The 23,390-nt window shown below is 54.0% G+C and overlaps 4 protein-coding genes across 4 annotated transcripts; 2 read left to right on the top strand and 2 right to left on the bottom strand.

Annotated features, from left to right (window-relative positions):
- Positions 1–5,611: 5,611 nt before the first annotated feature.
- GLRG_03610 (ubiquitin carboxyl-terminal hydrolase) lies at positions 5,612–13,839 on the bottom strand (the record flags this gene model as incomplete). The annotated part of the gene is made up of 10 exons (XM_008094295.1): positions 5,612–5,709; positions 5,784–5,840; positions 5,895–8,624; positions 8,679–8,887; positions 8,942–9,051; positions 9,103–9,674; positions 9,724–10,081; positions 10,142–12,842; positions 12,909–13,074; positions 13,131–13,839. 10 exons carry the CDS (start codon positions 13,837–13,839, stop codon positions 5,612–5,614), a joined length of 7,710 nt encoding a protein of 2,569 aa, XP_008092486.1.
- Positions 13,840–16,710: 2,871 nt separating this feature from the next.
- GLRG_03609 (uncharacterized protein) lies at positions 16,711–17,579 on the top strand (the record flags this gene model as incomplete). Its single annotated transcript, XM_008094294.1, has 3 exons — positions 16,711–16,775; positions 16,831–16,881; positions 16,964–17,579. The coding sequence occupies 3 exons, from the start codon at positions 16,711–16,713 to the stop codon at positions 17,577–17,579; spliced, it is 732 nt and encodes a 243-aa protein (XP_008092485.1).
- A 1,183-nt stretch (positions 17,580–18,762) lies between these two features.
- GLRG_03608 (uncharacterized protein) lies at positions 18,763–20,312 on the top strand (the record flags this gene model as incomplete). Its single annotated transcript, XM_008094293.1, has 3 exons — positions 18,763–18,955; positions 19,006–19,043; positions 19,110–20,312. The coding sequence occupies 3 exons, from the start codon at positions 18,763–18,765 to the stop codon at positions 20,310–20,312; spliced, it is 1,434 nt and encodes a 477-aa protein (XP_008092484.1).
- A 645-nt stretch (positions 20,313–20,957) lies between these two features.
- Positions 20,958–23,057, bottom strand: GLRG_03607 (nucleolar complex-associated protein; the record flags this gene model as incomplete). Its single annotated transcript, XM_008094292.1, has 1 exon — positions 20,958–23,057. The coding sequence occupies one exon, from the start codon at positions 23,055–23,057 to the stop codon at positions 20,958–20,960; it is 2,100 nt and encodes a 699-aa protein (XP_008092483.1).
- Positions 23,058–23,390: the final 333 nt, after the last annotated feature.

Here is a 23,390-nt window from a genome sequence, read left to right as displayed (position 1 = left end):
CGTTTGGATTGTCGATACTGGAACACTACTACTGCTGCTGAACTTGTTGACAAGCTCTGGGTGATAGAGGTCGAGTTGGGGGGGGGGGGGGGGGAGAGGCGGCGATGTTATATCGACAGGAAGGAGGCGCGAATGCAGGGAACCCCCCCAAGAAAAATCCGAAACAAGAGTCATTTGGATGCAGGAACCCCCTTGGCGGTCACCTCGTCATTAAGATGGCGATGCAACTCAAAACAGCCTTATGGGGGTATCTTGTCTTTCTTTGGTGCTACATGGATCTTTTGGGCAGAGTCCCAAAGGGGAAAGCAGCTATCTCCCGCGGACGGTGTGAGCGAGTGGCTTTGGCGATTGCCCCACAATTGGTGCTCCCCGCAGCTACGGAGTACATGGTACGATGTACTTATCCAGCCGGGGTTGTAGTGGGTGTGGTCGATGATGTTGATGTACACCACGTACCCCTGCCTCCTTCCCAAGGTAACCATGCAGCAAAAGGGGGGAAGGAGGGGAACCACTGCCAAAGGGACGCGAGGACGTACGAAAGAAGAGCCCTAGAGGCCGGATAAAAATAAGGGTTCACTGGGCGTTGGCGCGTCTGACAAGGGAAAACTCTATCTCTCGTAATACCTAATGTACTCAGGGTGGATCGCTACAGCCTTTGCCAAAAAAGATGAAACCCCTCTCTTTAAGATGACATGTGCGATGGGAGAAGGACGGGACGCACGGTCGCTACGGCTTAATTATTGGTTCTGGGCAAACGGCCAGCGGCCACGCGGGCGAGCGAGTTGTGTTTGTACGTACAGAGTACAAATATATGCGCGGGCTGGAATGAGGCGGCGATTTCAGTAGGACGGGATGGCCAGGCGAGCTTTTGTTTCATCATCTCCCTCGGTTTCCCGTCCTGATTCGACGACTTTGTCACTCGAGCGGGGGATGGTATCAAGGCTGTGACGACGACGATGAGGAAGAGGACCACTACACTCATGGGCTCAGTGGGCGCCGCACATGATGTACAGGTAAGGAAGAAGCAGACGTTGCCAAGGAATGCGGGAGAGCGAGAAAGAAGCCAAAACTGGCCCCGCCTGCCATCTATCTCTACCCATTATCAAACATGCCGCCAACAACGGCCAGCACTCCGCGGGCCCCCGCTGTCATCGATAAGCATGTCGTGGGTTTCGATATCGAATGGGTCTTTGCTCCCTAAGCGAACCACTGCCACGTATCATGGGCTGCGCGACGTAGAGTGCCTACGAGGTGAATACCTAGCCAATCTCACGGAGAGCAGGTACATCGTCAGCAAGCTAGATGGGGCCACTTCCTATTTCCAGCTCAGGACGGTAAGCTGCGCTCGAATCACACGGTAGTCCACTTCCCGTATCTACAAAATTAGAGCTGGGAAAGGCACTTGCTCCTTGTTTGTTTTTGCCCAAAATCTCACCTTGGAAGCACCTACTATTTAGCTATCTTTCCCCAACTCTGCAGAAAGCGAACGTTTGGAACAGCAAGATGGCCAATCGTAGATTTCCGCCCATCTCTCGTGCGTGCAGTAGCGTATTCTGGGCGGCTACGATGCTATTTTCAGTGAAGAAACCGACGACCGTTAGCTAGGTCGGGCCAATCAGACGCCGCTGAGGCGGCCGTGGGGATCTGCTTTGAGATCGCCTGTGTGCGCGTGTGCCGAGCAGGGGTATCACCTGCATAATATGGGGCCCGCCGTACTCTCCAGTGTCGCAAAAATAGAATGATGCCTGCCTTCCTGCCACACCCTTTCATCAACGCGCCGGGGCGAATGTCACCACCAAGGAAGAAAACGAGAAGGAGATAGAGAGAGAGGCTCAGGAATTGGTCCACACGCACCGCGGCGATGACTGCGAACTTGCGGGTGCCGAACCCGTGGACCGCCCCCATCTAACAATTGACGTGACTCGAAACAAAGAGAATCAGTCATCCTTTGGGGCATCGTGATAAGGCTTCCAGAAGAGGCAGTCACTAAACCAGCTTGCACACGTAAAGAGCTTCCCAGACCGGACCCCTCGCAAGACAATGAACGGTTCGATTCCCCTACTAACTAGGGCGAAACCTATTGTTCTTTTCTCTTCTCTCCCCCTCTCTCTATATCTGTCTCTGCCTCTTTATCGCAGACTCGCCTCCTTGCCGAGCCATTGGGGGGGGAGCCTTAATAGCAAGCGACCGTTATGCCGCGGGAAGTGGCCACTATGTATCCACTGACTACCTAGGTGCTTACCCACCTGTACCTACCTATCTGGCGGCTTCGCCTAATTTACCTGAAAGGTCGGTTGTCACGGTCGTCGCAGACGTTCCCGTGGGGAAAATGACAGGGTGGGGCGACGGGTACACATGCACAAGCCACTCTCACTACTACATACTACAACGGGTCGCGACACAGCCCATCAATTTACCCAAGGGAGCTTTCTCCCACACCGCATTCCTGCGCGGGACATAAATCTCTTGTCGCTTTGAGGTGCCCGCTCGAGATAGATTGCGTATCCCCTTACAGCCCATGACGTTGTCGACTGGCCTTGGCAGCTTCCGCATCCACCGTATCGTAAGTGATGCCGGCGGAGAATTGCCAAGAAACCTTCCGGGACTGTTCTCTCGACTCGCTTTAACGATCACGACCGTTATACCCACCCCAACGGCCAAGGAAAGATGGAGAGTCAGTCAGTCGTTCGGTCGGTCAGTCAGCTGCGAGGGCTACTAGAAACAGTGCCGAGCATCTTGGCGGGACTTATTGTTGCAACAATAGTCGAATATAGACATCAACTCATCCCCACCGGACTCGTCGAGCAACAAAGAGGAGAGCATTGAGACGGAAAGCGCATGAATTGAACAAGGAAAACGGAAGAAAGAAAGAAGGAAGGAAGGAAGGAAGGATAGAAACCAACACAACATAACCCTAAAGAAGATAATAGAGAAAAGGAAGAAGGAAAGAAAGCAAGTCCCTCGCCTTGGCATCCAAAAAAACAAACTTTTCTCCAACTGGTCGCAGAAGCCTTGGCTCTTCTTCTTCTCGACTCTTCGTCTTGGCCCCCACCCTCTTAGTCACTCTGGTAACTCTGCCATGTCGCGCACGAACTAGCGATACTCAACTCCATCTCATCTTTGGCTCAAACACTTTCTCACTAACGACCACAGTCAGCAGGACTCGTGAACATGTCAACCTACTCTGACAGATCGAGATCGATCCCGGGCCCCGACCTGACTGGCCCGTTGATCCTTGGCTCCCTCCTCCCAACATGGCGGTACACCGAAAGCCAAGAAGCACCTCAGCCTCAACCGCGTCGTGCACCGAACCCAGAGGAAATGCTAGCCGATGTTCGGGAACCCGAGCCCGTCGCGTCCGCTCACTCATCACGTCAGCCCAAGTCAGCAAACCTAGAGCCCCAAGCTTCGTCCCAACAACCCCTTCTTGATCGCGGCCACATGAAACCGTCAGACTGCCCAATTTATCCGGCCACCAAAACCCTGGCTTTTCCCCCTCGTGCCCTTCATCCACGGGCTCCCGCTGCCGTCGCCGCCGCCGCCGCCGCCGCCGCCCCGGCCACCCATCAACTACCGAGATGGCGTCATGCCGTCACGCTGCTTGTCGCATCTTTCTTTCCACCTCCTCCCATCTTCCTCACCGATCGTTTCCGACTTCATTTTTCGCCACGGGCCGGCAAACATCGTCCCTCCCCCATCGGCCCTGGTGACACGGCAAGGTAAGCCTGTAATGAAACATCGTCGCCCATCCTCGGAAACGGCTAGCGGCAATTGATCCACGGCATCACGGACAACGCACGCGACCGCCAGGCCGAGGACATATGTTTCACCAAACGCCCCCTCCCTTCTTTCCTTCTTCTTCTCCTTCATTGCCGACTGTCCTGCCAAGTGCCGGCCCCATGTCCCGAGAGCACATCGCCCCTCATCCCCGTATTCGGGCCACAAAGCTTGCCGTACCCCCCCCCCCCCCCCCCCCCCCGAGAGACCGGTTTCCCGTCTCTGATCATGTATGGAATAATGTCAGATGCCATCTTGTTACACGACTTCAGATGAGAGGGAAATCTGCTTTTCACTGGTGTGTCGTGCTGCAGTCCTGACAACAATTGCATCAGTGGGCGGTACCCTGATCCCGCCCATCGCCGTAACCGCATCCTCTCAAGAAACCACCCCGATCTTTCCTTCTCCCTTGGCTTTTTATTGTTTGTTTCGCGTGTTTGCGGCCTCGACATTTCTCGTAGCCTATAGCTGCGGGTCCCAGAATCAGACCAGCCAGTCAGCCAAGCCCAGCCGTTTCTTGAACATTCAGCCGCATACGCCCTCGTCAAGGTTTCTGTCCTGGTTTCTATTTTCGACTCGTCCGCGGCAACCTCGGAATGTCAGCCAGACAGAGTAAGCGCACCATCCGGACGCGGCCAATCGCTGCCGCCCAACCGTGAATCTACATCCAGAAGCCAAACGGATCCTCCATTCTCCTAAATCCTGCTTCACCTTCCCTTCCCTTCTCCCCCCCCCCGCTCGGACCGAACGAAAACGTAGAGAGAGAGAAAAAAAAAAACCCCAAGACAATTCCCCACGCGTGATATATGCATATGCAAGTTGGCATCCGTAATTGCTAGGCAAGTACCCCCGCCCGGAAGGGCACCCTTCGACTTCCCTATTCGGCAGCAGCTGTCAACTACCCTGGTCGGTTTGAGCGACTGCTACCTTACCTCAGGATACCCACGGCGGCTAGCAAAATGGCGGGATACCACCGCGGAACCCAAATTGCCTCTTACCTCTCTACGAAGTAATCTCCTTCTGCGCATCATCTCGCGTTATTGTCCACTCCATACACCCTGAACCGCCCGAAGAAACCTAATAATGGAATCGTCGCCCCATCTGCGTTGAGAGCGGACGGACTTTCCGCATGCCATCACATTCCTTTGTCTACTTGTTCACTGGTCCACCTTATTTATGACTTGCTAAGTCAAAGCCGCCACAGGTCCTGGCATGGTGGCATTCATTCAGTTACGCTCACAAATCTGTGCCCACTCCCACGATGCCATCCTCCTCCCCCCGTTTGTCTTGTTTCTACAAATGCTTTGTCCATTTTCCCCATAGCGTGCCAAAAATAAGTTTTACAATTCTATGTTGCTAAGTAGGCCTGCATGCAAGGGCATCGTTCACAGGTATGGTCCGGGGCCTAACATGGACCTCATACCCCATCGCACCCTTGACGCAACAATAGCGGTCTACTAACTAGCCGTACGTGGCATGTCAATCACCATCCAACGCCCCCCTTACGATCAAGAGCTGGCTGGTCGGCTGGCTGGAAACCAGACCATCGCACTCCACGCCCTTGGCCGTTGCTGTCCTCGCTGAGACACAGGAAAACTTTTACCCATCCCTGGGTCCGTAAAACGCCGACGCGCCACTGAAATGCAAGAAGCCCTCATCACCCTGTATAGCGCTTTGTGCTGCCGATCCCAGAATTCGTCCCAAACGAAGACTCCCCATTCCCCAGACTCCTTGCGTGGTCGGACTGTTTCCGACCATGTCGCACAACGAAAACGTCTTCAAGCAATGCCGTAGTCATTCAATTCATCAAAGGCATGTATGTGTTGTCTTTCCGTCACTGGAGGTCCGACTCTGGCAGGTCCCCAGCAGCCTGCATGCTGATATCTGCAAGGCTCTCCAGCTGCTCCGAGGATCCGCATGAGTTCTCCCAGTCTTGACCGCCGTAGTCAGCCATCATGATTCTGAGCCGAGGGTGTCCGTGTCACTGTAGAGTCCTGGAGACATACCGGAACCCTCATCCTCCAATTCTTCCACTGTCATGCGTCGCAGCGGGTCAACAACGGCTAGGTCACACGTTAGCAGCCGTCCAGCCAAGGCTTGATCCGTCCGTGACTTACAGCGGTAGAGCTCTTGGAAGTCTTCGTACATGATGAGCCCCATCCCGTTGACTCCCACCCCACTTGTGAAGAAGGGCTCACACTTGGCAATCACGGCGAGTAGGGGTTCAGTGGACTGCTTGGCCACCTGGGCGCGCCTCTGCACAACATGCTCTCTAAGGTAGATGAGGCAGTTCATAGCAAGCCTCCGGGCCACCGCGTTCAACAGAACCGCTATACCGTCGTCGTTGTCCTCGGCCGCTTCGTGGTTTGCAAACCACACAGACAAGAACTCCTCCGCCCCCCGCCGCACCTCTGCGTCATAGTAGCCCAGCAGCGAGGGTGCCCATATGGGAATGTGCTCCATGTATAGGGGGTAACGAGCGGCCCTGACCTCTTCTCGTTCGTCCTGCAGGCTGGCATAGGCGAGTCTGAAAAAGTCGAGAAAGGCTTTGCCGTCCGTGTTTTGCAGGTTTCTACACTGGTAGGCGATGTGCCTGAACAGTGCCTGGACGCAGCCTGCATTGCTACTTTCCTCAGAGAACAACACGGCGGCTCTGATGTAGGGTGTCATCGAATACTGTACCACTTGGCCTGTAACCATGCTCTTAATAGCTAGAAATACTTTTTGGTTCATGTCAGGGTTCAGATGAATCATGCGCTTGATGATGGACGCTGTGTAGATGGGCTCCTGGTCGAGGTCGACCAGCTTCTTCACAAAAGTGCTGCCCGTTCCTTTGTTCCATTCGTGGGTGAGAACATTAACTTCGTCGGGCGTCCAAGACATCTTGGGTGTCTGATTCTCCATGTAGATCTCCAAACGCATCTCGTGTGTTTCCACAATGGTGTGGATGTCTATAACGTCCTCCAAGGCGTTCATGAAGTGGTCGATGAGCTGGATGATCATCTCATACGAGGTGGAACGCGTATTGTTGATCCGGCGGATGACATTGGTCAGCATTCGGGCGTAGTTGTTGGGAAGGTCCATGTTGGTGTCAGCGAAGACGATGCGCAAGACTCTGAAGAACCAGTCCTCCGACATAAGCACGGCCGTCTCCAGCGGACCCATCTGTGCGAAGGCTAGGATGGTTTGGAAGACCTCGGGCCACGACCGGATATTAGCGTGGAAGTTGCTCCAGAGTGTGTCGAACATTTGCACAACTTGCATCATGATAGGATCCTCGACCATGTCTGCCTGAGACAACCCCCAGATTTCGGGCTTGGAGGTCTTAATATGTCGCAAGGCTGTGATGAACAGGCATCCGACCGAGTATCTGACGTTGCAATCGGGATTTCTCTGAAGAAGCTGCCGGAACGCCTCATGCCTCTCCTGGAAATATTCGAAGAAGTCCACGGCGCACTTAACACAGTTGACGACGGCATGTTCAATCTCATCTCGGAACAGCTCGAAGTAGGGGAGATCCTTGGTCCGGGAGGCAACCTGGTCGAGGTGGCCGAGAAGCATGTGCATGGCATGTTGCTCGATTATATGCATGCTCGAGCAATTGCCACCATTGCGCATCTTTGCATGTTGGAACATGCGGAGCACAAACTTTGAGTGGCTCGGGTCATAGAGGCAATGTCGTCGAAGTAGGACTGCATTCTCGCCGTTGATGTGGTCGGCAACCTCGGCGGGTACGTCCATTTTCAGTGGAGTAGTCAGCGAGAGGCTCTGCAGCTTCTCCTGCTCCGCTCTTAGGACCGAGGACCGTTGGTAGAAAAGCATATATGCGCTGTACGTCTTGTCGTAGGAAATGCCAGTCTCAGCAGACCCATCCGTGCCGCCAAAAGTCGACTCTTCCATTTTTGCTGGATCCCATGGGGAAACGACGTCGTCGTTGAACTCAAACCACGTCTCCGAGGAGGCCGCAGTCGGCCGCTCTCGGATGTACGAGTAATAATGGCCAGACTCTGCCGTGCCTGCGTGAACGAGTACGCCGACCAGCTCGAAGATGTCCTCTTCGCCAGACTCGGACGGAGATCCCAAATGGTCGATGGTGTACGGGCGCATGTCAATCTTCGTGGGAAACGAGAAGTGATCGTTAATCTTGCTTCGCATCAAGGTCCGGAGATTGAAATCAAACCGTTTGAGATGGAAGATCAGATTGTCCGGGATGTCCTTCAAGCAAGCCCTTTTGACCGCATCCACGTGCCGGTCGCAGCTCGAACACTTGTACTTATTGTCTCCTTCCATGATTTCGCCGTCGACGTAAGCCTGGAGACTATCCTGAAGCGTGCTCTTGCCCTTGATGTCGCACTGGATGGCCGAGAATGGCTCAAGCCGCTCGGAGATGTGATCGCATTCCTTGGAAGCAACCTGCTGGACAAGTTGGCCACCATAGAAGGACCTCAAGGCCTTTCTGTCATCCGCCGTCGAGAGCTGTCCTTCCCAGCGATCGAAAAGCAGATTGTAGAACTCGTCGACGTCCATCTGGTTATGCACATCGATGATTGTCTCCTCGTACGTCTTGATCGAACCGACAAGCAAGCTGGGGTCGATGAATTTCCGAGAACTTTCTTGCATGAACGCAAATAACTTCCGGGTTTCTCTGAGCAGCGCATGCGTGTTGGCCTGGCTTGGAACGCGAGCGTTCATCATGAATTGACGGAAGCCTGTGTTCATGAAAAGCTGGGTAAACAGCGAGTTGAGATAACATGTGTTGGACAGGTTGCGAAGTCCAGCATACCCGCAGGGCGCTCTCACGGCAGACATTCGGTCGAACTGAGGCTGTAGCTCGTAAAGGTACGGATCTTTATCATCGTGTAAGCCATTTTGAGAAGTAGTGGCAGACTGAGGGGACATACCAATGTCGAACTCGTCGAACGGCACAAGCTTTTCGAGGTCCTCGAGCATAGCTGTAAACTCGCGGTCTCGATCTCTGACGAGGTCGAAGATGATTTTGCACAGAATCGATCTGGTTTCGGTCGATAGGATGCAGGATCGACTTGAAGTCAAGCCATGCTGTCCAGGAGGGGGGAACAAGTGTCTCCAGAAGAGCTTTTTCCCGAGGTTTCTGAGACTGGTCAGCATTGCCTGCCTCGGTCGTTTTGGCCTCTGGCTGACTTACGCTGGCAGGCTGTTCTCCAGATCCACATCGGACCCTTCATTCAGGCAACTTTGTAAGAGCTTCACCAAACCGTCGGCTACGGCGTCTTTGTATCCACCATGGCCCAGTTGCTTGGATTTATTAGCAGAGGGGTTCTGAAAGATAATAGCAGTATTACTCACTTCCAATGATTCGTGCTCGAGAAGAAGCCTCCCACAATCGCTTGCCAAGGCAGGGATGTCGACAGCGAAGGCATATTCGAAAGCCATTTCGCGCAAAAGTGACAGAGACAGGCCAAAGACTTGTCTGCATTGCTTTGGGGACTTCGCCGCCTTTGGAACAAGCCGGTGAAGTATCGGCCAGAGAAATTCGCCGAGCGAGATAGTGTTCGGGGAAAACCTGTTGGTTGTGTCAGACGGCAACGAATGAGTGTCAGCCAGATGGACATACTCGTCAGGAGAGATGACCCTTTCCTCTAGGAGCTTGGCGATATTAGCACGGATTGCCTCGGAAGGCTCATCCAAAAGCAAAACTCCCAACAACTCCTCAAGACCTGGCACAGCTTTCAAGGATGTCCAGAAAGCAGTGTCGACGCAAGCACTGCGAAGAACTGCAGAGAATGTCGATGCGATCAGGGGAATAAGGCTCGTGTGGCCTTGCGCGGTGACCGCCGACCAGAGGATTTCAATGAGGCGGTCCGCAGGTGCTATGGCCACGGGACTGGGCGGAATGTCGATTCTAATGAGATCAGGATCTGTGGTAGTGTTAGAAGGTTTCATGATCAAGAGACTATCGCATGTTACCTTTAAAAGTCAGCCCGTATACGTTCATCAAGTTGAACGTTAACCGGTTCTTTAGAGCTTCCGAGGCACAGCCTCCAAGAATGTCACGGTCAGAAATTGCCGCCACAACCAAGGCTCTCACTCGGACCAGCGCTTCGAGGTATGTTCCAACTCTGGCATCATCTGCATCGGATATGGATGACTGCACTTCTCTCAGCCGACGACCAGCCGTGGCGATATACTCTGTCATGGCGTATAGGGCATAAAGCGACTTGAAAGGCTGCCCCGAAGGGAAAATCTGCTGATACGATGTGTCTGGTGAGTCGAAGGCAGCTAGCATGTGGGCGTCGGCAGGTAATTTGGTAAGGAAGGAGTGAATCTGCGGCGTTGTCAGCTTGATAGCACTTGATACGAAAAAAAGAAGAAAAAGAATGCATACTTCTGCGGCAATAACTTCCTGCATACTCAAGTAGTTCCATAGCTGGTCGAAGTGGCCCAGGATCTCAATCTCCAAAAGGGAGGCGCCTGGCTTGATCCTAGATGCCATGGCTGTGCCAGTCTCCTCCCGTTTGACCAAGATAAGGCCGTCGTGAATTTTCAATTCTTCGAGAGACCGGCAGACATCGCTTTCGTTGGGAGCAAAGGGGTGACCCCGGTAGTAGATCCGATAGTTGTCGAAGCCAGTCGCTTGGCGAATGCTCGCCAGTAGAGATGCAGCGGTGTTCTGTCTCCCAACCTCGAGGGGCATGATGTCCGTCTGAGTGTTGCCATCGAAAGACTGAAACTTGAGCTCAGCAGGCTCACCTTCGGCCACGCTTGGCGAGCCAGGCGTCAGAGCACGAAGATCGGGTGCAGAGAAATGAGCCTTGGCCTGGTGCGCATTCAAAAAGTGCCGAAGGACTGCAAGCGATCGCGTGAAAATACGTTCCTGTTCCAGCATCTGCTCTTCGGTTGCCACAATAACCATAGGCTCATCGTCACCGCTCCGAGTGCCGTCGTTGAAAGCCTCCAGACTCTTCGCAGAGTCTTCCATTTGCTTAAGGCAGCGAGCTACAAGTCCCAAGTGAACCTGACAAGCCCTGTGGTGTGGGTACGCCAAAATGGACTCACTGTCGACATAAATGTCGCCCACAAGCGTCTGGATCGCGGCATCTACGAGTGTCATCTCCTTGGCCACGATTGCGGTATCCTCGGCATCAAGAATCATACGCCAGAGTTGCTCGACCCCACTCTGCGCAAGACTTTCACCATCATCCAAGATGATATCGTTAATCTCGTTGACGCGAGGGAGCACTGCATTCCTTACAAACTCCAGAGCACCTCCGCAGAGGCAGTCACGAGGGAGATCGGGCAGATACTCACTGAAGCAGACCGAAAGAAACGGGTTTCCGTGGGCCGTCTTTGGGGTGGCGTTGAGGATCTTCCATCCATCGTCCCGATCGTCCTGGCAGGCGGCGCCATGACCAACAAGCATGTCCCACAGGCGCGGTCCAAGGTCCGATGTGATTGTGGAGGGCTCGTGGACCAGGATGTTTGCAATGAGGTCCCTGCGGGGATGGTTGAAGGTTCCGCCAATAATCCTTCGGATGCCAGCTTGCTTGCCTTGCTTGATCGCATGCTCAAGCTCGTCCACCAGCAGCAGGGTCAGGTTGTGTTCCGTGGTCAGCACGCGCAACTCTGAAGCCACAGCGGGTCGCAAGGCCACCGAAAGGCACGACAAGGTTCCTAATGTCGTGGGCGTTTTCGAGGCTATGTCCTCGATGCAGTCGTGATAGATTTCTCTGCGAATTTCAGGCTCAATACCGTCTCTTACGAGCTCTCTCAGTTTGTTCAAAGCAAAGTGGTGAACGTCGGGATGAGCAACAGCCGAATCCGAAACGTACACCGAAGACTCCCGCAGAAGCCGGATGCAGATCCTCAGCGGCAGGACGCTCTGGGTCTCTCCCGCGAGCTGAATTTTAGTTTGGAGGGCTCTAAGGCTGTTCTCGCAAAGGCCTCGTACGGGTGGGGTGAAGTTGTCTATCGGTAAGGTTTGTAACTTTTCGCACAAGTAGAGCAGCTCCTCTTTGTAGAACAGATTGACGATGGTCGTTGTCATACGAATCAGGGCTTCTGACACACGTGGATCCTGCGTGGTCGTTATTGTCTGCCAGAGCAAGTCTGTTTGCTCGCTGCGGTAGAAGCGGGTGACTACCAAGAAGCCCACGATGTTACCGCTCTCAACGGTGATTTCGGGATGACAGGTTGGACCCAGAATGTAGTCAACCAGCTTGGTCCCAAGAAGATATTCAGCCACGTAGTTCAAAAAGAGCTTGCAGTCCTCGTCTTCGTTGTCATTGTACCTTTTCCAGCATGTGACCAGATCATGACACATGGTCGAGGCCGCCATGACACGCAGTTGCATCTGGCTTGACGTGATCAGCTTCCCAAACACGCCCAATCGCCATTCCGATGAGATGGCCTCCGGCGTGAACCGATGGGGCAGGTCGGGATGTGCTTGCCGGTGTGCCTTGAGCCGCTCTATAGCCAGCCTATGGTCGCTGCCCAAGGAGATTTTGAGGATATCCGATAAGGAAGTAACAAGACCCTGCGTCATTTCGTTCGAGAGTTGTGTCACCTTGTTTTCAATCGTTCTGTGCAAGGCATCCGCAACCAGGTGGTACAAGGTATGGCCGTCCGCCAGGCGATTTTTCGCGATTTCCAGACTCGAAGAAGGGGCATCAGGGTGGATGCCTTGAACAGTCTTGTGGAGGATAAGGGCCGCAACGTTGCAAATGGGTGAAAGCACATCCATCAGATGCTGGTACCTCGGCGCGTTGCTCACATGCATCTGGGCGAGCTTGATCAACCCTTTGATGCTTCCGGTTCCCGACTGAAATGTATTCATCATCTCCGTACCAAGCATCTCTTCTTCATGTAGTTGACCATTCTGGATCCGATTGTGTTCTCTTCTGGCGAAGGATGTTAGTGGCTGTAAAAACCGGTAAAGAAGAAACTCTGGTTGGCGGGGCTCGTCATCTGAGGATGCCTGGAATGCCTGAGCAGTGAGGAGATCGAATTCAACGAAGTAGGCGGCCATTCTCGAGTAGGCTATGAAGAAGTCGGCGATGATCTGCCGGCATTCCGCAGAGGCAGGTTGCCTGTGAGAGCAGTGTGAGTAATTCTGCTTCACCTCCCTTCACTAGCGGGGTGAGCTATGTACTCACTTTCTGTTAGACAACACCCATGCAATTTCTGGAAACATGTGCCAGAATGTATGATAAGCCACTTGGGACTCGTAGGCGGCCCTCATCCCAACGATACCGACGTATTTTGTGTACTGGATTGTCCAAGAACGCAGAGACTCCAAAACACCCTCCTCTGGCGGCGCTTCTGGACCCGGTCAGAACCTCAAGTAGACCCCATTCACCAATGCAAGTTGGACTTACGAGAAGAGAGGTAGTTAACCAGCTTTCCAACCGTTTCCGGCAACGACTCGTGGGCATCATGGTATGGGAAATCGGGCGTCGGATCAAAGGACGCCGCATCCTCGCGAATGATGCCGACCTCCTCGTCGAACGGAGCATCCTGATCGTCGTCAGGTATGGCAAGCACTTCCACCTCGGGACTCTGCGGGCTTGAAGAGGAAGAAGGCGGGGTGTCTGTGATCTCAATGGGAGCTTGACCCATGTCAACTTCTTCCAAGTCTTCTAGACTCTTCTTCTTGGACCTCCCTGGTGGTTCGGCCAGCCGGCCTGGCAATGTATGCGGCGTCGGGGAGACGGGGGATGAGGAGAAAGGCTCGGGCTGGGCAGTATTGCGCAGATTTATCGTGACCCGGCTAGAGGCAGGCTCGGTTGCGGGCTCTGGTGCAGTCGACTGCCGCTCTGGCGTCTGCGGCGTGGAGGGGCTGATGTCTATTTTCATGGCAGAGTCTTGTGTGGCGGCGTCGTCGGCGTGGTGTGTGTTGGAGGAGCTTGAAGTATCGCGGTCCGACTTTGTGGTTTCGACAGAGAGGCTGCGAGAGCCGCCAGACATCGAGGTTCGGCGCCGTTTCCGAGAAGAATCGTCGCCTTCGGTAAAAGGGTTCGGTCTCGTTGAGCTAGGCTCTGAGGAGACCGCGCGTTCTGCTTCCGAAGATACTGTAGGCTGGTCCATCTGGCTGGTGCAATGAGGTGTTGCAACGCGGGTCCTGGAGCTCCAGAGACGTCACTCGGGCGCGAGAGACGACTCGGCAGCAGCTGGCCAAAATTAGCATGTGGTTTTTTCCCCTGTCCGTAGTGATGATCAAGGCGGATGGCAAAGTACGTGTGGGCAGTGATGATGTGCTAATTTTCTGAAGTGAATGAAGACTGGTGACAAGGCTTGGCGGTAGTTCCGTCCTCGAGGTAGAATGGAGGATGGGGAAAAAAGAATGAGAGAGTGGCGCTAAGATGTCGAGGTGACGGTGACGATAGCGAGGTGCAGGATGAGGTCTGTTGAAGGTGGGCTTTTGGGGGGAGCAGGGATTGCACGTCGGCCTTTTTCGGTGCTCGCAGGAGACGCGGTGCAGTGCGGGCGCAGACGTGAACAACGTGAATCCACTAGAGCTGGGAGCTGTACTTTGGAGGGGGAGGGGGGGCGGATAGTTGCTCGTCTGTTTGGAGACGGGCTGATGGGGGGCGGAGGGATGATGAGGTAATGCCTTATGACCTCAAGGGCCGGGAAGACGGGAATGAGGACTTTTTGTTACTAGGTTTTGGGTGAGGTGTGCAGGTAAACGGTCCAGGTACGAGAAGTACCTTTTTCTTTTCTTTTTTCAGGGTGGGCGACGGTGGGCGATGGAGCTCTGAGCTTACCTTGGCTTAGCTTATCAGCGAGTTGCTAACGTGGAAAGGCCCGGGCACGAGATTGGCTTTCCATGGATGAAATAGAAAAGGATACCTGGAAGGGGAGAAGAAAAAGAAGAAAAGTTAGATCGCTACCGGGTATTTCCTCTTATTAAAGCACGTCATTCCAGGCATAGAGAGAAGAAAAGGTTACTGCACCTCTCTGAGCCTCCGATTTGGGACAGCTTCCGTCGGCAAGTAGTTTGATGCTGCCAGAAGCTTTTGGACGATAATTAAGGCGCTGAAGTTGACGGGTGCGGGGTGACGGTGCCGTGTAAAGTCGATGTGGTGTGGCTCAATGGTGAACACCGAAAGTGGAGACGGGGGGTTTCTGAGGCGACTGAGCAAGGCAGGCGAGAAGGTATCTACCTACCTGCAGGTGAAGTGAGAGGTTGAAGAAGGAAGGCGCATCGCGTTCAGACGATGACCAAAGACGAAAAAAAGAAATGGAGGACGGGTAGCCCTGTATGAGACCAAATTACGTCAGTTGCCTCGGTTTTCTTTTCAAACCGCCTATTCGACTTTTCGGTGCTGCTCTTCCCTCAAGGTGCCAAGCTTGAGCTTTGCTGACGAGGTAATGTTGCGACAAGTCAACAAGCCCTGCAGCTGTGAGCTGCACAAACGATGGGCGAAAAGAAACTGTCAACCCTTGGATTATCGTCTGGGGTGAACAAGGAGGTTGACTCCCTTCTCCGTAGGGATGCTGGTTTTCTTTGACAAGATGCGTGGCTCTGGTTCATATGAAGGGGAAGAAAGCGATGGATGACCAGCAGCTGTCTTGCACTACTGCCTGGTACCAAAGAAATTCCAGAGGTTTTTCGGGTGGCTTGTTCCTCCAGGGTGACGGATGTGCTCGCGCTTATGGCCGTGGTTGGCCGAAACATAGGGACAGATGGTCCGCCAAACACCTCTGGGACTTGGCCGCCAGAACCAACCCAAAGCTAATATCTGCGGCTGCGGCCTGTGTCAATCGGTCTGACTCGTCTTACCTCTCTCTCTAGGCAGCCTGGGAGAGTCAGTGGTGTCATGAATTGGTAGCATCTGATGGGTCACGACAGGAGCTAACTGCTCGATTGGAAAACAGTCAATCCCGGGCAGGCAGCAAATCTAGAGGGATGCCTGTTCGCCCCGTCCTCTTCCTGCCTGCCCATCCCGAGTATCTGTACCTTGCGTAATTCAATGTGGTTGAGCTAACGCTTTAATCAACGCTTCTGTTCTCTTTCTTATGGGGCCCGGAATGCTTTTGCTTCGTAAACGACAGGATGACACTTTGGGGCCACCTACCGACGAATGTATTATCCACCAACAACGTCCTATTCATTGATACTAAACGTAGCACTCGGCCTCTCGCCGCCCCTTGCGCGGCTCGTCATCCCGCCGCTGTCCGTGCTCCCCGGGAGACTTGGAGCTCATGCGGGGCCGGCATCTCTGTGGCCCTTGTCCCTGCTGCGTAGGTATGTAGCCTGTAGGTACCTCGACGACCCCAACACTCATGTTTCCGTGCTTGCTGTGGCTGACATCCAGCGAGGAGACCAGAGTGAAACGCTGTGACAGGTCATGTAGTCTTTTGAGAGTACCTATGCGATTAAATCTCTTGACAGCGCAGTGTGTGATCAACCGCATATTATTCTCAGCGTCCTGATATCGTTGTTAAAATCTTTCGTTGATCTAAAGCTCTCATCTGTTCGTCTCGTTCCCCCCCCCCTCCCCCAATGGTCTCATGTGGCGCTAGTGCCACCCGTCCATCTCGCTTATCGGCCAGGCTATCGGCCGCTAAGGCCAATTAGCTTAATCCGTCGTTTGTGACTGACGAGTTTTGTTTTTGCCTTTCATTTCGTCCACGACTGGCACACACCGGCATAGATGGTTTAATCCAAACCTGTGCCGTCTGATTGGAACGCCTACTATTGCCCAGGAGCTCAACATTACGGAGCGTAACTCACACCGTCTTGGCATTGGCCGTTCTCCGCATTTTGCAAGCCCTACCGTTGTTGCCTTCTCACGGAGACGATCAAGGGTTCGCCATATACTTTGCAAGCTCAATCCCCACTACCACCAACGTCCTGCCAGACAGGTGGTGTTGGCTCCATCCGGCCCCCTGCTTGTCTTAACGCTGGAAGAGAAGAGAGACGTATTTTGTGGTTCCATACCAAATTACATTATGGCCGCGCAATTACGGAAGAAGCTGGTGTATTCGGTTGACACTCCCTTCTCAGCAACACAATGGTATGATATCATTGCCCCCAATATCGTCGTTCTCGTTAATGCTAATGGGCGATAGGCCAGAGATTACTCCTGAAGATCAAGACGTAATTTTAGAATTACTCTGCAGGTACGTGTTGGACCTTCCTGTGTCACCCAACAAACAACACTTTTCTCCTTCAGACCTCTGAGCTCGCTGACATGGAATACAGCCTTTTGTCTCCTCTAGGCCAACATCGCCAGAGGCATGTCAAGCCCTCAGAAGGCAAGCGAGCGGCCAAGAGGAAGATGAAAGAAGTTGGGATCGATTCGAAGGGACCAGCCAATAGCGAACGCCCGCCTATGCCTGATCTCGCCTCCTTCGTTGACGTCGGTCTCACTAGTATCACTCGTAACCTAGAAAGGCTTGCAACAGGACAGTACACCTCGGAAGCCTCCGGCGATAACAACACCTTGGCAAGCTTACCCACTCCCTATTCCGTTGTATTTGTCGCTCGCTCAGGGCAGTCATCCGCTTTCAACTGCCAACTGCCCCAAATGATCGCTGTTGCCTCCAAGAGCTCGTCAACTGCTCCTCCGATCCGGCTTGTGGGGTACTCGAAGCCATGCGCCGAGAAGCTAAGTGCTTGCCTTGGCATTCCAAGGGTTTCGTCGGTCGGCGTCCGGGTTGGTGCCCCTATGTCAAAGGCTCTCGTCGAGTACGTTCAACAGCACGTCTCGCCCGTACGAGTGGCGTGGCTTGAACAGGCCGAGGAAGCCATGTATCGTCCTACGCAGTTGAAGATAGATGAGAAGATGATTCCAGTAAAGAAGGGCGGCAAGGCTTGATTTCCACCGTCATGGTCACTAGTCGTCGGGATTGGAGAGGTGACATCTATAGGGCAGGCTTCAATAGTATACCCCTACCAGACTGTAGCTTTCTGAGAAGCACCACGTTGAGAGGCTATTTTCCTTACCCCTTGATGGGTTTGTTTAACATGAAGGGCTTCATAGCCGATTTCATTCGTGGTTACCACTCACCTGTAATATTTCTTGCTCGTTGCCCTTTGTGCCTACGACACACTTCATTGTCTTCCATCTATCAATTTTGTAACTTACAAGATTCACGGAATGCTTTCTAGGAGTGTGTGCATATACTTATGGTGTCATGGCATGCTGATACCACGCTTATATCATACGTAATCTTGTTATTTGATATCCCCTTGTCCAAATCTAACCAAGACATTCGCGCCTCTAAAGCTGGCAATCACTTGCCTCCTTCACAATACCTAGCATGTCCACTTGCTGCCAGTACTCCAATAGCTGGGTGCCTGATCAAGTGGTTGCAGACAACCCGATAGGAATGCGAGAAGGTACGGGAATGGTGCTGCTCTGCTCTTTCCTGCCATCCTTATATTCTCTTTTTGTTTAGCGCCCGCACAATTCTTTTGGCGAGTCTACCTCAGACGCACCTTTCCAATCATTGAATCACTAACTCAATTTTCCAATCAGTTACTTGGGAAAGAGCTTCTCCATACTCTCTCCTCTGTTGTCTCCTTCTCTTTTTCACTCAACCTTTTCTCTGTGGCCTTCTCATCTTCCCTTCAACACCTGTCTCTTCTCTTTTATCAACATTGTCGAAGGGTCGAGCTCTTCCACAATTTCCATGATCCCCAGACACTCGAGGCCAGGTTTCTAGAATCCGTAGAACCACAACACAGTCCCTTCTAGGATTTTCATCAAACAACGGAGCAAACAGTAAGTTACATTCCCTGCTGTTTCATTTACCCCATCATCAACTTCTGTTGCTTTCATGATGCTTCTTCAGCATGATTCCTTCCCTATTCGTATCATCATTGCTTCAGTTTTCTCTACATATAAGCCTTTGCTCCTTCTATGTGTTCAGTTCAGCCAGTACCGACGGCACATCACCAAGTAGTACATCATAAGGTATTGGAGCTAACACCAGTGCTAAAAATAGGAAACTGGCACAGACAGAACCTCCGCGCCAACATTTCAGGTCATCAACACGATGGACAGAGCCGCTCAGATGGAAGCGGCCAGAATTCTGGCACAGGAGTTCAAGTCGGGAGGTAACACCCGACGTGCCGGTGGTACTCGAGGCGGCGGCAGAGACGTGTTGAGGGGCGGAGGTGGTACCTATGGTGTTGGAGCTGGACGATCCTTGACCAAGCCTCGATCCGAGTTCTCTCGCAGCCCGATGAGTAAGTCATTTCCCAAGATGTTGTATCGCGCTCTTTGCTAATATTGCCAGATCGTCCCATGCCTATGCATTCCCGCTCAGCTCTCTCAGTGGGTAATGCCAATAAAACTCCTACTCGAATCAACCCATCTCTTGCTGGCTGGCTTGGTGATCAGAGTACCGGCCAAAACATACCCGCGAAGTCTACTCCTGCCGCTACCAAGGAGGCCACTGTCACGGTTCCAGTCGATCTCAAGCTTGCCAGTTGGCTTACCAACAGCAACCAGTCTCAGTCTCTTCCAGCCAAACCGGTACCGAAAGCCAACACCACTCTTGGGCCCAACATCTCGGCTTTAGGAGTTGTCCCTGCTGTCCAGCCTGCTGCCGTTTCCCAGAATCAAAGCATTCTGAAGGGGCCGATGCGTGTAACTGCTCAGACTCAGAGTCCCACATCTTCAACCATCAATAAGACTCACCGGGATGGGCAAGAGGTTTCGGATGGCCCCTTCGAGAAGAAGGCTACTTCAACATCGAAGGGCAATGGTCTTGACAAGAGCATACGGACCAGCGAGAACTCATCAACAGTTCATACACAGGGTGAAATCAGTGTCCAGGGTTCAGTCGTCGACACCGCCGTGAGCAGCCAAGCTTCTAATATAACCCAAGGGCAGCAGCCAGTCTGTACCGCTGCCGCTGCATATGACGGACAGGTTTCCCGGCTCCTTGAGACGGAGTACCCCAAAAACAAGACTCAGAAGACTGCCAACAAAACCGGCAGCAACCTTCAACTCCGCCAGCAGCCAAAGGTTGGTACCTTGCTCTGGGCCTTGCAACACATTGAAGCAGGATTGGAGCTCCCGGATCCGCAGCAGGTCAAGGCTCATGGATACCAACTCGATGGCAATGGCCCTCACATCCAGTCTGTGGCTGCCTCGCAATCAGATGACGTCAAGGGTGCCGTCTCACAGGGTCGGAATCAGAAGACCGAGAACGACGAGAACAGAAATGTCTCGACAGATGAAATCAGTTGCGACTGTCCCAAGAGAAGCCACCCTGTTACTGGCCTGGCGGCTTCGAAATACAATATGGACATAGACGGCGACGTGGGCATCTCTGGCATGTCAACTACAGCTCGCAACAAGTTTGCAGTCAACGTCATCCTTCATGACCATTCTAAGCCTGATTGCCCCGTTCTTCTGAGAACCAAGATGAAGTACCCGCTGTATTTTGGGGCAAACCCTGCTACAGCTGACAATGATGATGATGGATTGAATGTCACCGTCTGGGAGGGACCGCACCAAGCGACTCCCCCTACTCAGCAACTGCAGCAACCGTCCAGCAGAGGAAGAGGCATCATGTCTTCAATTTGGGCTGCTTAGGCCTTCCTGGAGAAAATACAGACTTGGTTAAGCTGTGTTAGTCATTGGAGCCGCTGAATCGTCGACCAGACGCTGGCGAACTAACATTAATTGTGGTATTTCGAAACACGCTGTCCTACTGCTGGGACAGCTGAATATGCACGGCTACATTTCAAGGCACTGATCAGGTCGAGATTGGACAAAATGTTTCCATTCAAAACGCCCTGCAACGTCACGGCCTTGAGAAGCTACCGAACAATGACTCACTTCTGATATGATCCCTTTTCGGTGTTGACGTTCGGCTATCATGGACGACCGACGAGACAGTGGGAGATTGGGGTGTGAGGCTTGGGTTAAAACGTAAAGAGGACCGGCACACCATGCGGCATTGCCCCAGTGCCTATAGGCACATAATCCGCTGCCAAATGTAAGCGAACTCTAGGTAGTCAATCAACGAAATACACAGGGACTGTTGACCGTGTCTACCGAATCATATGCCGCGGGCCACGAACTTGCAGACTAGACAGATGCCCCCGAACGACCTCACGACATCACACAACATGCTCTTTGTGATCCAATGCCACGCGGTCAATAGGTAGGTAGTAGACAGCACCGCCAGTATTTTTGATTTCCCAACTCCTTCTATGCCGTGTCTGAAATTGCTCTTTATGCGTTACTGATCTCTTTTTCTAATAGCTTGACGCCCTCCCGCACCTTGGGCGAGAAGTGCCTCCGCAGGAGCTCGCCCTCCCACACCGTCGTCGCGAACGGGTTGCTGCCCTCGACACTCTCGCTCAGCGCGTTGTAGGTGCCGTCGCCCTTCCTCTCCTCGGTGCGCCACAGCGACGAAATCTTCTTGCCATGCGTGTGCGAGACGTCCTGCATCAGCGCCAGCACCGCCTGGGCCGACTTGTCGGGCAGGTGGAGAGCGGCCGACATGAGCTGCTTGGAGAAGGCCGCCAGCCGCAGGGGTGGAACGGAGCGGATCTGGTAGGCGGGCAGGAGAACGGCCGTCAGGCAGCGGAGGAGCAGGACGGTGGTGGTCTGGAGGTTCACGCGGTTGTCGCGCGTCGCAGCGGCCGTCGCGGGCCGGATGTGGAGGGATTTGGAGGTCAACTCCAGGTCCGGATTCATGCAGAGCGAGGGGAGCGAGGCGAAGAGGTGGGTGACGAAGTAGGAGAGGTCGAGGTGAAGCTGGGCGCGGGAGTTGTGTGCGTCCTGGCCCGCGAGGAGGGCGAAGGCCGTCACGGCGCAGAGGAGGGCCTCGCGGGTGGTGTTGCGGGACGGGCCGCCATCATCGTCGTCGCTGGCGTCTGCTTCTTGGTTTTCCTCGCCGTCGGCGTCGACGGAGTTACCTTCGGCGTCTTCCTGAGCGTGACGAATGAGGTCCTTGAGAGCTTCCAACAAATCGCCGAAGAAGTCCTGATTGATAAGGTGGGCGTACTTCGCCAGGCCCTCGAGAACGGCGCCCATAAGATGCGGCACGCGCATCTTCAGGATGCGGAAGTAGGACGCGAAGACGAGCTTGAGCGTCTCTGACTGCATGCGCTCGCGCTCCTCGTGGCTGACGAGGGCATCGGCCTGCTGCATGTCCTTCTCGATAGCCTTTTGCTCCTTGAGCATCTTGCGCTCCTTCTTGGTGCGGAACTCCTTCTTGAAGCTCTTGCGGGATTGCGGTGGCGGCGCGCTCGGGTCGTGCTCCCGGTCAACACGGTCCTGTGACGCCTTGCCGGCGAACTCGGACAGCAGGCGCAGGTGGAGGAAGAGGTTCGGCACGCTCTCGTCGACGGCGAAGCCACGGGCCTTCATCATCTTGGCCAACAACGACACAGCCTCCATCGAGGGACGGCCCTCCTCGTCCTCGATGAAGAGCGTCTCGAGCGAACGGCGGCATTTCACATAGTCGGCGTCGATTTTCCGTTTTGAGAGCTTGCTGACGAGAATCTTGAGCAGGTCGTTGCGGAAGTTGAAGTGCGGCACCGCGTTGACGAGCGTGCAGGCGCACGCGATGGCGACGCTCGAGATGCTTTGCCCTGTCTTGCGTGTGGTAGGGATGTCGGCCTTTGCCCACTTGGCCAGCTCCTTGACGTACCCCTGGTATCCGGACACGAGGGCCTGCTCAAAGGCACGCAGTTTGCGGACCTCTTTGGAAAGCTTCTCGACGGGGGCGTCCTCGGCGACAGGCCGGATGCGGTAGCCCGGGATGACATCCTTGTAGACGGCGAGCTGGGTGGCCAGCGTGAGCTTCTGGATGGCCTGGATGCGCGACTGGCCGATCTTGGCGAGGGCCTTGAAAGCGCCGACGTTCTCCTCCGGGTCCTCGTTCAGCGCCATTGCGATCTTGGCGAGCTCCTCCTTAGCCTGGTGGATCTGGACGGGCTCCGGCAGGTTCGACTCTTCCTCCTCCTTCCGGCGATCCTGACGCAGCCGTTCGGCGGCCGCTTCGGCGGTGGCGTCTTCATCCTCGCGACCCTCGAGCCATTCGCCGTCGCTCTCAACCGAGGCGGCGTCGTCATCTCTGTTGTCGCCCTCGAGGGGCTGGTACTGTTCGAGGCGGCCGTCGGCCGTCTTGATGGGCAGCCGATGGCTGTCCTTCTTTTCCTTCTTCCCCTTTCGCGGGCGGTTCTCATAGTCCTGCTCCAAGTTCCAGCTGGCGGCGTTCTTGAAGAAAGACTTTTGGATCTTCTTGGAGCTCTTGCCGGCGGCGTCTTGCTCGTCTTCGGGAGGAGGTGTGAGCCTGCGGCGTTTGGTGGCTCTGGACGACATCTTGAATCGAAAGATGGCGGATGTGTCGTCGATCGAACCGGTTTGGCACGGGTAATTGAGGCTGTTCCGTTTTGTTGGCCCTCAATGCTCGTCGCTTGCTCGCCGAATGGAAGATTTCTCGATGCACGGGCGGACTGGATGGGACCCTGCGAGACCAGCAGCAGAAAGAGGGTCCGTCGAGAACTTTTTAGTGGAGTTGTGTCATTTCAACCAATAGTAACCCTGGCTTCCCCTCAGACCGCCCGAAATTTTTTGGGTTTCTGCCACTACTCCAAACCTATTCGCATCGCGATGCACCCTCTGCATCCCACTCTCGGTACGGTAGCGCTTGCA

Source organism: Colletotrichum graminicola, assembly GCF_000149035.1.
Source record: "Colletotrichum graminicola M1.001 genomic scaffold supercont1.11, whole genome shotgun sequence".
Classification (NCBI taxonomy): Eukaryota; Fungi; Ascomycota; class Sordariomycetes; order Glomerellales; family Glomerellaceae; genus Colletotrichum; species Colletotrichum graminicola.
Note: the sequence above shows the minus strand (reverse complement) of the source record. Positions and strands in the feature narration are given on the sequence as shown.